At 41.0% G+C, this 12,654-nt stretch overlaps 1 protein-coding gene across 8 annotated transcripts in view; it reads right to left on the bottom strand.

Annotated features, from left to right (window-relative positions):
• The window catches only part of LOC135090589 (zinc finger protein 354A-like), a 34,802-nt gene extending 30,687 nt beyond the window's left edge, over positions 1–4,115 (bottom strand). For 4 of the 8 annotated variants that reach the window (XM_063987471.1, XM_063987470.1, XM_063987473.1 and 1 more), the window contains exons 1-5: positions 3,772–3,919; positions 2,144–2,705; positions 1,397–1,585; positions 595–760; positions 220–281 (exon numbers count right to left, since the gene is read on the bottom strand). In XM_063987471.1, the coding sequence (XP_063843541.1) occupies positions 220–281; positions 595–760; positions 1,397–1,585; positions 2,144–2,683 (957 nt within the window). In that variant the 5' untranslated portion in view covers positions 2,684–2,705; positions 3,772–3,919. Of the gene's footprint in view, positions 1–219; positions 282–594; positions 761–1,396; positions 1,586–2,143; positions 2,706–3,771 lie in introns of all 8 variants that reach the window. The other 4 variants (XM_063987469.1, XM_063987475.1, XM_063987476.1 and 1 more) reach the window with 4 other exon arrangements.
• Positions 4,116–12,654: the final 8,539 nt, after the last annotated feature.

Raw genomic sequence — 12,654 nt, 5'->3', positions numbered from 1 at the left:
TGAAGAAAGACAAGACAGAGGTAACATGAAATTTCACAATCATCCTTAGCTTTAAACTTGGATCAACTATTTTTCTGCCATCTATTAAGGCATCTCCCTCAGTACTAATCAATGAAATGTCATATATACTAAGATGAAAATATCAACAAATACTTCCAGTCTTTCTTCTTCTAGTGGCCAAGACAAAATGGTAACAATTAATAATCACTGGCTCCTTACCTTGGATTTGGACAGGTCCTTTCTGGGCCGCCCCCGCTTCCTCTTTGGAGGGTCACTGGTTTCTGCAACAGTAAGACATGTCGAGCTGCTCATCATTCCCACATTCACCAGGATGAATGTTAACTGTCTAATAACATTATTTGAACACTTTCACTATGGCTTCTCAAACTTGATAAAATGTTATGCCTTTCATGCTCTGAGTATAATTTCTGAAAGACACCACTAATTAAGAGATTATTTAACCATATTAAATAACAATGATACACTGGTACTAATAGCTATAATAAATAAATATAAATGCCTATGCACAATGTAAACTTAACTTGTCTGTAACCAAAAATATACATGACCAAACTAGTGCAGGTCAAAACTCACCAGATATACTTGTACTTTCTTTCTTTATCCTTGGCCTCTTAAATTTTGGCTCCCAGTCGTCATCCTGCAGGCTTGGGTCCTCGTCCATCAGATCCTCCACCTGCGGCTCAAAGTTCCCATCCAGTTCCATGTCCAGCAACTGGTCGGCTTCATCCTCCGGCTCAACCTGGAAGCACAGTGACATGTTACTGTAAAATGTTAACTTGATAGTGAATCAAGAATATTAGGGAGGTCATTGACATAACTTGGAGAAATGTTAAAAAAAAATAAAAGAAGTATATTATTATTGAAAAGTTTAGGGAAGCTGTGCTCTGCTTAAGTTCCTGAGGTGTAGTACAGTGGTCCATGAAATTGTCCCTTTCCATTAGGGGATGATGGGGCTAAGAGTGTGATTGATGTGTGTGTGTGTGTGTGTGTGTGTGTGTGTGTGTGTGTGTGTGTGTGTGTGTGTGTGTGTGTGTGTGTGTGTGTGTGTGTGTGTGTGTGTGTGTGTTGCTTTATATGGGCCATATCTTGTGATTGCTGGCTTAGAATATAAATAAAATAGAAAATTTTTGGCATAATAATGAAAAACAGAGGAAAGAAGGTGGGTCATTGACATCACTTAAAGAAAACGAGAGAAGAGAGAGATATATATAACTGACTGCAAGACCAAACAGTGTACACATCAGGGAGTATCATTAAACATTACATTTCCTCAGACAAAACAACTAAAACCTCCCATCAGACAACAGCAAATTGTCCTCCCTTGTCACACTACCAAGGGAACCAGTGCAAGGGTCCCCATCACCCCTGAACTAACCTTGGGGAACACATAGTCAGGATTTTTTGCTGTGGCAGGTTTTCTTCTTCTTGCTCGCCCTCCGTACGATGACACAGTCTCCTGATACTTATTTACAATCTCCTCCTTTGTTTCCCGGATCTCCACCTCCAGGGAATCCACGCGGTCCAGGAGACTGAAGCACCGCCGACACAGGATGTCACTGTGGGCCTGTGGGTACAATGGTCTGGTAACAATTCCCCTTAACATTGATATTGGAAAAAAAAAGTGAATGAAAGGCTTCCACACTGTTAAATCAATGCATGTTATGTAAGACTGGTTCTAGCTACTTGAATTTCGACCTGCAATAAGTATATTTCACTGCGGCATTAAACTGATATTTTTTTCTTGTTTATGTAAGAGGGGTACTGGCCAGGGGAAACAAAATTTATGTAATGAGAGAGAGAGAGAGAGAGAGAGAGAGAGAGAGAGAGAGAGAGAGAGAGAGAGAGAGAGAGAGAGAGAGAGAGAGAGAGAGAGAGAGAGAGAGAGAGAGAGAGAGAGAGAGAGAGAGAGAGAGAGAGAGAGAGAGAGAGAGAGAGAGAGAGAGAGAGAGAGAGAGGAGGAGGAGGGGGAGGCCTACTGAGGTGCCAATAGAAAAAAGGCATATATGTCCCTTAATACACCAATATTTCATTAACCATCTTACTATGCATCCATTAACCTCATCTACACCTGGGAGGCAAGCAAAACTTAGAGACTGAAACAATACCCAGCGTGACGTCCTACCTTGCGTGACGTCAGCTTCTGTCCAATAAGGCCGGAGAGGAAGACAGCAACCCTCCTTTGTGTGGTGGACGTCTGCGTCTTGAACACTGGGACCTGCTCGTCAACATCATTGGAGGTCAGATCTATATTACACACCAGGCAGTGAGGCCCAACAGCTTCCTCAGCCTCCTCGAATGACTCCCCGAGCTCCCCTTCGTCTCCCCCTCCATCAAAACTCTCCGACAGTTTAGTTTCATGTACTATCGTCTCCTCCTCTTCCTCATCCTCCTCCTCAGGGTTGGAGATATTGGAGATAATTGGCAACTCCTCTGTTCCCATGTGTGTTTCCGTGACTGTCTGCAGGATGCCCTTCGAGTCTCCGCCACCAGACACCATCACTATGCTGCCTGGGTCCGCGCCGCCCTGGGCCTCCACCGATGCCACCAAGGAGGGATCGAGGGAGGTGCTGCCCAGTGTTGACGGGTCCACGATGGTGATGGTGATGGCCTGGGGGGTCTCCTGCGCCTCCCCCACCTGCAGGATCTTCTCCTCGGACGCCATGGTGCTGGTTTGGTTGCTTAGCCTGTGGGAGATGTGCTGGTGTAGTGAGTCCCCTGGTGTACTGTGGGTGTTGTGCTGAACATGGCTCAAATGGCTTGTCAGGTAAAGTGAACATGACTGAAACATGCTAGGGAATGAAGTGAAAATGGCAGAATTGTATTATAGGCTGGAAATGTCTTAAAAAATGGACTAAAATTGGTAGAAATGTCTCATGGCTTGAAGAAGTCTTACAAATTAGACAAAAAAATGTGTGAATATCTAAAGAACCTAAACCATAACTACCATAAAGATCTTACACTTAAATAAATAAATAAATACACGATAAGTAAATGTAAGAAAGACAGACCACATCATCATACCAGCTAGCAACAGCAAATGCACTTCACAAGTAAATGTTTCACGAGTAACACTGAGCACAGAAAACGCCTTGTGTCTTTATCTTTTACCGCCTGATAATGCTACAATCTAAACAACTACCAGCCGAGACTATAAATAACATACGGTACTACCAAGACTATACATAACATTACTTAAACTATTAGCACCAATGAATGTAAATGACCTGAACTACCTAACCTGATTACGACCTAAGCTAATACCGGTCATGGATATAAATGATGCAAACTATCAAACGTCGGGACTATGGGAAAACCCTCATCCTATTAAATTCAAGACAATATTTAATTTTGGGAAAAAACATGATGGTTATATAAATCATGATGATTAATTACGTAATCAACGAAATCTAAACCTAACCAGATGGAAACGCCAATGTAATTTCAATATGACAGCCAAACAACAACAAGAGCTAAACCACAAGCCGAACTAGAAGGCAGCCGAAATTAATACCCTTATAATCTTTTCAACATTGCAAGTTAAGCCAATTACCTTCCCTTCACTACCTCGAAGACCGTAAGGAATAATCTTCGCGTCTCTCAATCCAATAAATTATCTCCCAAAATATTCCTTTGACAACAAAACAAAACCGCAGGAAGATAAAACAACTAGTAGCCTTTATTTATTTACTTAAGTATAGATCCTTGTTTAAGTTAGCCATAATGGTCCTTATATTCTTAGGTGATAGTTACGTGTATCTTTGGGATGCAGCAGGTGCGTGAGCTTGCTCAGTGGAGGGTTCAAATCAGCGTCTCTCGGCTCCATCTATCTGGCGCCATTTTGCTCACAATAACAATGGCCGCCGTTCGAACTTGCACCAAAATATTCTAAAAAGTCCCTCACTTGCTCTCTACAGTCTTTCTAATCCGTCATTTTTTGGCGAGGTATACATAATTTTCGTTTCTTTTTACATATTTCCCCAATAAAGTATGTAGATGTGGATTTTTCTCTAGTTTAAGTGTATTTGGAATGTTAATCCAACACAATAACAAACTCATATCTAGGTGGACATATACTAAACATAGCAACAATATTTGAATTTCTGTAATATTTCGAATTATTTAATCAATGACATGTTGTCTTGAAGGCATAAAGTTCACAGCCTCTCAATTATTTCGGATTAAGGATGTACCGAAAAAAATATTGGAACCGAACCGAGGGGCGGCCATCAGACGTTTTTGGCGGAGAATTTAAACGTTCCCTTCATCTCTACCGGTGAGTCAATCTGAGTTATCATTGTATTTTAAAGGACATCCGAAATTATTTTCAAAGACCACAGAGATGATTTTCTGGATTTCCATGCATGTTTTTTTTTTTCCAATCAGTGTTGCATAGTTGATTATCATTTGAATCACCAAAACAGTCACATCCATAAACACAGTAATAACTACCGCTACAACCTGTTACAAGCAGTCACCACTACATTATGGAGAACTACGATAACACTAGAATTATTTTCAGAGGCCAAATAGATACTTTGTTGGTTTCCAGAAGTGTTTTGCCCATAGATGATGCAGGATTCTTGTTTAATGCACCTGAATCACGAACACGACATGGCAATCCTAATGACTTCCACTACAACTTGTCAAAAGCAGTCAATATAAGAAGCCAAAGTGATTTGAGGATACAGTTCCTGTTTCTTTAAATTAAATCCATATAACATACACACAAAGCTCCTTTAAGCATGCGTTACCCAATAATTAACTTGAACTAAAAACTGTGGGGAAGAATACTAAAAATAGGTTAGTTAGTTCCAATGTTGCATAGAAAACGGAAACAGACCACGGAGAGGAAAGCCACTGCACGAATTTTTTTTTTTTTTATGTATCTCTCTTGCCTTCCAAATGTTTCGCAGTACTTCTTTGTTTTTCTCTATTTCAATTTGGGTAGTGACGATCAGGAGGTCTCCGATTGTTTTGTTTTCATCTTGGAGGCTGGGCTGCTGTAAAGGGACTGTCGCTTGCTGCAGTGTTTGGTAGGCCGACCTGTGGAGAGGAAAAAAGAAAAAATATATAAATTTTCTATTTGAAGCCCCGCACATGTTACACGTCGTGCATTTAGCTGTAGATTATTTGTCCTTGCTCTGTAAAGATATGCTGGTGTGTTGTCTATATAATGTATGAAATTTTATTCTACCAATATTTTTCTTGTTCTCGCAGGAGGAAAGAAAAAAAAAAGAAAGAAAACGTTCCCCATGAAATAAACAAAGAAAACGTTAAATAAGAGAACGGAACTGCGCTTAGAGAGAGAGAGAGAGAGAGAGAGAGAGAGAGAGAGAGAGAGAGAGAGAGAGAGAGAGAGAGAGAGAGAGAGAGAGAGAGAGAGAGAGTACAAAAACAGTAAAAAGGTGCCCAAATAAAGACGTGAATCACAACCATTGAGCAAGAACGTTATCGAGAAAGGAGAGAAGAGAAGAGAACATTCAGGGAGGGAGATGGTCAAAATGCATTAGCTGGGAGACGAAAGAGGAGGAGGAAGTTGAGGAGGAGGAGGAGGAGTAGGAGTAAAATTGTCTTTCCTCCTCCTCCTCCTCCTCCTCCAATACCGCAATGCATAAGTGTATCTGTCCAATATACAACTGCCAAAAATCACAGATGACAGTTGTATTTCTGAAGCAATGCCCTCCTAAAGTCACTATTCTTATTAGGCTAAATGTGTTCGGACGATTCTGTTTGTCTGGAAATTCGCTCCCCGGTCGACCTTTGAAATACTGGGAATGGGAGGGAGGGAGAAATATGTAGTCTGTTTCTCTCTCTCTCTCCCCTACCCCTCTCTCTCTCTCTCTCTCTCTCTCTCTCTCTCTCTGTATCTGCCTGCTTGCATGATCTGAATTATTGAATGGTGAATAATCTATGTAAGTGTCTCTCTCTCTCTCTCTCTCTCTCTCTCTCTCTCTCTCTCTCTCTCTCTCTCTCTCTCTCTCTCTCTCTACTAACTTCTTACTTGTGCATTGCTTTAATTCTCTCAATCTGTAATATTTTCCTGCTTTTTTTTTTTTTTTACTTTTCCAACGACTTCATTCACATTTTTCTTTCGTTTTTCCTTTTTTTTTTTTTTCATCCCAGTTCCCAAGCCCATTTTTCTTCGTCTCTCCTCCTCCTCCTCCTCCTCCTCTTCTTTTCCCTTTTGGCGGTAAGTCTGTCAAGAGCACATTTCGTTTCTCAACATTTTTCCTGGAGGCAACGTCTTCTGGTGATGAGAAAAGAGTATTCAAGTATGCTCTCTTATTCCTGCATTTCATTCTCTCTCTCTCTCTCTCTCTCTCTCTCTCTCTCTCTCTCTCTCTCTCTCTCTCTCTCTCTCTCTCTCTCTCTCTCTCTCTCTCTCTCTCTCTCTCTCTCTAATAAAGCATCAGCTGTTTCTCTAATAGCGACATAAACGCTCCACGTCTGCCTTTTATCTGGCAACACTTGCGTTATCATTATTTTTTCCCCTCAACTGTTCTTCTATGAGTTGTCTGCTATTATATGCCTAACCTAACCTAACCGCCCCTAAACTAACCTAACCAAACCTTACTTAACCTAACCTAACCTAACCTAATTAAACCTAAACTAACCAAACCTCACGTAAACTAACCTAACCTAACCTAACCAAACCTCACCTAACCTGACCGAACCTGACCTAACCAAGCCTCACCTAAGCTAACCTAACCAAACATACCAGAAAATGCAAAATGATGTCCTACTCTTTGCTCTCTCTCTCTCTCTCTCTCTCTCTCTCTCTCTCTCTCTCTCTCTCTCTCTCTCTCTCTCTCTCTCTCTCTAGTGACCCGTAACCCATTATACCTGAAACAAGCGCCTAAAAGGAAAGAAAACAAACAACAAGGTATACAAGAGAGGAGGAAAGAGAAAGACACGTGAGGGAGACAAGAAAGGGAGACACAGAGAGAGAGAGGAACGTGAGGAAGGCAGCATAGAGGCATAAGAAGGGAAGGTAAGACAAGCCCCCTCGCCTCTCCCTCCCTCAGTACACACTCAGCGTTGCTCCATCTCCTTAATCAAGCCATTCCCATGAGCAGGCACTGGTGGGGAGCTGGGCGGACCGCAAGGAAACCCAGGGGAGGTATTACATAGGGATTTAAGTCTTCTTCCTCCTCCTTCTCCTCCTCTTCTTTCTCGTCTTCAGTATTCCCCCTCATCCTATTTTTTTCTTTTTCTTTTTCCTTCAGGATCTTGTTCTTCGTGGGTTTCCTTATTCCTTTTTCTTATTCTTATCCTCGTTTTTTCTTGTTTCTCATTCTCTGTTTCTTCTTTTTTTTTTGGTTGTATGGTTGTAGTTTTGCTGGTGGTGCTGATAGTGGTAGTAGTGGTGGTAGTAGTAGTAGTAGTAGTAGTAGTAGTAAGAGTTCATTCGTCTTCCCTATCTTCTCACTCCTGCTCCTCTTCCACCTTCTTCTCCTTTTCCTCCTCATGGGCTCACCTCCTCCTCTTCCTCTTCCTCTTCCTTCTCTCCGCCTGGACCCACCCTAAGAACCCGCAATGCATTCAAACAGCAACCACACAACTGCTTCCCCATTTTCTTTCCTGGTCCTTCACCTTGTTGCGTTCGCTCTAGTTGCGTCTCCCTGAGGAATTTAATCGGAGGCTTTGATGTGTGTCGCTGCCAGCCACTTCACGTTTCCTTAAGTTTTCCCTTGCGCTGCCTTAAAAATAAACAGCTCTTACGTTTTCTTCGGATAGATAAAGACATGAATTCTGACACCACATTTTGTATCTACTAAGCACTTCTGTTGACTCACACAGCAGAAGAGTCACAGACACACGGAGACAAGAGAGAGAGACAAGAGAGAGAGAAAGACAACAGAGAGAGGTAAGAGAGAGACAACCACTTAAGGGTGAACCAACACGGGGCTCTTTAAGATCAGTGTTCTATTTGGGAGACTATTAAAATCTGTCCTAGTTCCAGCGTCTTTGCTTATTAGTGATTCATGAGAACTCTTCCGAATGTTCCCTTTGAGGCGAAGTTTTGAGGCTTGTAAATAGCAGCGCAAGGCAAAGCGTGGCGCAGAGAGAGAGAGAGAGAGAGAGAGAGAGGGAGAGAAAGAGAGAGAGAGAGAGCCGGGAGGGAAGCAGGAAGGGTAAAGGAAGAGCGCGCGGAAAACCGGTTTGGGAAAATATGTAATTCAAGAGAATGTTGATGCTCGCTTGTTACATAGCGGCCTTTGAACTAGCTAGCGTGATGGTCGTTAAGTTCTTTTATGCTCTCACTAAATGCACTCACTCAAAGGCGATGTGTTCCCAGAAATATATGTGAGGTTTTACAAGTTATATTAGCCGGTTCGAAGTCGTTATTAGTTCTCTCTCTCTCTCTCTCTCTCTCTCTCTCTCTGGATTATTCCTATCTCATTTTCCTCGGTTCTTTACCTCACTTTCTATTTTTTTTTTGTATCTAAACTTTGCTTATTCTTTTTATTAAATCTCTTTCTCCACACCTCTCTCTCTCTCTCTCTCTCTCTCTCTCTCTCTCTCTCTCTCTCTCTCTCACACATCCACCTTTTTCTTCACTGAGCTTTCGTTTCACTTCCTCACTTACTCACTCTCACAAGTCCATTCTTTTTGCTAAACATTCATCTCCCTCTCTCTCTCTCTCACTCATTATCCACCCGTCACTCATCCGTCGCCCTTCCATCACCAAGCTGCCTCACTGTACCCATTCTTGCCCCATCGCAGCGGCATTTTAACCATCATTCACCATCACGAGGCCACGTCATCGTATCACTGTTTACATCTGATAAACAAAGAGCAATGTGTCTGAAGCCATTTTAAGACATGTTCCCTACCTCTTCCTTTCTTCCTAAGCCATATTTCTCTTGTGTCTTAAGCTTTAAAATGCTTGAGAGAGAGAGAGAGAGAGAGAGAGAGAGAGAGAGAGAGAGAGAGAGAGAGAGAGAGAGAGAGAGAGAGAGTGTGTGTGTGTGTGTGTGTTGAAAAATCTCTGTGCCATAAAGTTTTGAATGGTTTTCGTGTATATGTAATATTGTTTTTAGCGTGCGTGCCAAACAAGACACGGGCGTGAATTCATAACGGGAAAATATACCGGGGAAAGGAAAGGTGTTGATGCGAAGCTGTAAAAATGACAGTGAAAAATATGCAATTGGGAAATATTAAGAGCAAACAATCACTATTAAATCACACGCTCGCGCACACACACACACACACACACACACACACACACACACACACACACACACACAATTAATAAAAAGCGCACGATTATAAATCTTAACCCTTTACATAACAAAGAGATGTAACAAATAAGACCAGTCACACCAGTAATAATTTTCCAGATAAAAATAAAAAAACAAAAAAGATTTCCAATGTAGTAAATAAACTAAGAATACTATACATGAATTTTACTTATCGGAAAATCTACCACCACCACCACCACCACCACCACCACCACCACCACCACAATCATCATCACCATCTCAGCCTCCATAATTCCAGTAAACAACAAAATAGCGAACTTTCCTGTCGAACTAGAGGAGAAACCGTATCCGAAACACCACTGCCAGCCTCAACCACCACCACTACCACCACTATCATCACCACCACCCCCACCACCATCACACTCACTTCAATTCCAAACGAAAAAACAAAACAGTAAACTTTTCCGACCGAACTGATAAGAAAAACCGTATTTGAAGTACCAAAGCCGGTCCAGCGCATCACAACCGGGCTTTTTTACCGTCCCAGAACCGTAAACAAACACACACAAATCGGTTCCATTGGTTCTAACTTGAATACACGTGCCGGGAAATTTTTTGGCGGTTCTTGGGGTGAGTCAGGCATCAAGGCGCTGCGACTTTGTTTCAGGATAAAATGGAGAAGTTTGAAATCTAAGCCAAGTGTCTTTCCAACCTCCTTTGTTTTGATGCGGGTGAGTGAGATGCTTGGATTCAAAAGTTTATAGAAGCGAAACAGACAAAAAAGACACGAGCATAAACGTAGATAGTATATGTAAAAAATTTAAATGCGAAAGTCTATAGAAGCGAAATAGACAGAGTACGAGAAATATCTGAATACGAAAGTCTGTAAAAAGTAAAAAAAAAAAAAGACGAGAAAAAGAACAATATTTGAATACGTAAGTCTGTAGGAGTAAAACATACACAAAGAAAGAGCAGAATTTAAATATGAAAGTCTATAAAGGCGAAATAGACAGAGAAAGAGAAATATTTGAATACGAAAGTCTAAAGAAACGAAATAGACAGAGATGAATAAGTGCAAGTCAAAAACTGAAGGAATGAATGTATGAAAGGAAGGAAGGAATGTGAAAGAGGTAATCAACGGAGGAAAGAAAGAAATGAAAAGGAGGAAATGCAGGAAGGAAGTACGGAAGGGAGATAATGAAGCTACCAAACGCCATAAAAAAAAAAAATCTATAATAAATGAGGAATTAGAACGAAAATGACAATTGAGAACTGGACGAAGAGATGAGAAATTTGTTTGTGTAAAGTGGACAGACGAATAGTAGTAGTAGTAGTAGTAGTAGTAGTAGTAGTAGTAGTAAAACAATAACACCAGAGCTTTTCTTGACGATACTGAATAAAGAAAAAAAAAAAACCAGACACGTAACAATCTAAGCTCCTGCAAACGACTGAATCTATTATTGAGCCGATAAAGCGAACCCTCCCGATGACAATGGAAGAAAACGGAGAGAGAGAGAGAGAGAGAGAGAGAGAGAGAGAGAGAGAGAGAGAGAGAGAGAGAGAGAGAGAGAGAGAGAGAGAGAGAGAGAGAGAGAGAATACCTGTGAACGCGCTACACAATTTTGCCACAATCGCCTTGAAAGGAAACGTCAAATAAAACCAAGACACAAGCCACAGTAACGTCCCACTTTGAGTCATGATACAGTTTCAGGAAGTTGCGGTAACAATTTCCGAGCGAGTTTAATGATGGTACACTTTGTTATCCTTACGTGTGTGTGTGTGTGTGTGTGTGTGTGTGTGTGTGTGTGTGTGTGTGTGTGTGTGTGTTAAGGGGACCACTTCAATCTCCTCTCCGCAATGATAATAATATTCTTCTCTCCCTCGCCGGGGGAATAAAGGGTAATAATAATATAACAACAACGAGAGGAGAACGGAAGGGTAGAAACAGAGATAGCGCCAATAATGACCAAACAAAGGGATGTAGTGGAAAGAAGGAAGAACAAAAATAGGGGACAAGGAATAAGAAAGATGGAAAGGAGGAGGAGGAGGAGGAGGAAGTAAAGGGGATACGTACATACTCGTACACCCACCCACTCATCCACTTATAACACACACACACACACGATCGACAAAGAAAAAAGGAAAGATATAGAGGAAAATTATAATTATGAAAAACAAGAGTGGAATACAATTGTTCAAGTCAAAGGATGAAAGAATGAATGTGTAAAAGGAAGGAATGAATATGAGAGAGGCGATCAAGAGAGAGAAAGAGATGGAAAGGAGGAGAGGAAGGAAGGAAGTAGGGAAGAGAGGTAATGAGGTAATCAAACGCCATAAAAATAACACTGATGTAAAGATGAATGTGATAATAAAGGAAATAGTGAAGATAAAAGAAGAAAGATAAGGATATAAAGATTAATTGTGAAAATAAATGGATGCGTTACCCTTTGATAATACGAAATAAAACGATATTCACTAACTTGAACACAAAAGTTGAGGAAGACTGATAAAAAATAAATAGAAAAAAAAACAAGAATTTTACATTTTCGAAGCGTTTATAAATGAAAATAAGATGAAAACACATGAAATAAGGATGATTCAGTGGAAACGAGGAATGTGAGAGATAGAGAGAAAGAGAAGAGCACACACACACACACACACACACACACGGGAGAGGTAAGACAAGGCCTGTCACACAACGCCAGGCCGAAGTCAACCATGAAAGGCGAGGGTGCCTATAAGTTATCGGTACATTCTGACCTTTACTGCCATTCCATTTCCGCGGCTGAAGTGGCGTGGCAGACAAACAGAAGGGGTTATTTTCCTCCAAGGCCAAAGTGAGGTCCTCAAAATTCACCCTTTTTTCCCCCCATTTATTTATTTATTTTTTTCCCTCAGTGTGTTATTAGATGTGAATTAGAGTGATGTATATGGGAAACTATCATCATCTCCTCCTCCTTCTTCTTCTTCCTTCTTCTTCTTCCCCCTTCTCTTCCTTCTTTCTCAATGGCTTTCCTCAAAACAGTGTTGCAAAGGAAAGATAAGTAAAAAAAAAGTTTACTAAAATATGGTATTAGAAGAGATGACAGTATTTATGTAACTGCCAACCCTTCCTAGTCTCTCTCTCTCTCTCTCTCTCTCTCTCTCTCTCTCTGATACGTACAATTTTAACTATTTTGTACACTTTTTTCATCGTCAACGAAAGAGAGAGAGAGAGAGAGAGAGAGAGAGAGAGAGAGAGAGAGAGAGAGAGAGAGAGAGAGAGAGAGAGAGAGAGAGAGAGAGAGAGAGAGCAGGAACAGAAACAGAAACACAGCAAATATATGATTGATCACTGATACAATAAAAAAATAAACATTAATTATAACTTTTTTTTCCCACGCTTTTTTTCTTCTCTATTTTTGACGTAATATTTCAGTCTATTCAT

The sequence above is a fragment of the Scylla paramamosain genome, chromosome 35, assembly GCF_035594125.1.
Source record: "Scylla paramamosain isolate STU-SP2022 chromosome 35, ASM3559412v1, whole genome shotgun sequence".
Taxonomy (NCBI): Eukaryota; Metazoa; Arthropoda; class Malacostraca; order Decapoda; family Portunidae; genus Scylla; species Scylla paramamosain.
This window is presented reverse-complemented; position numbering and strand designations above follow the sequence as displayed.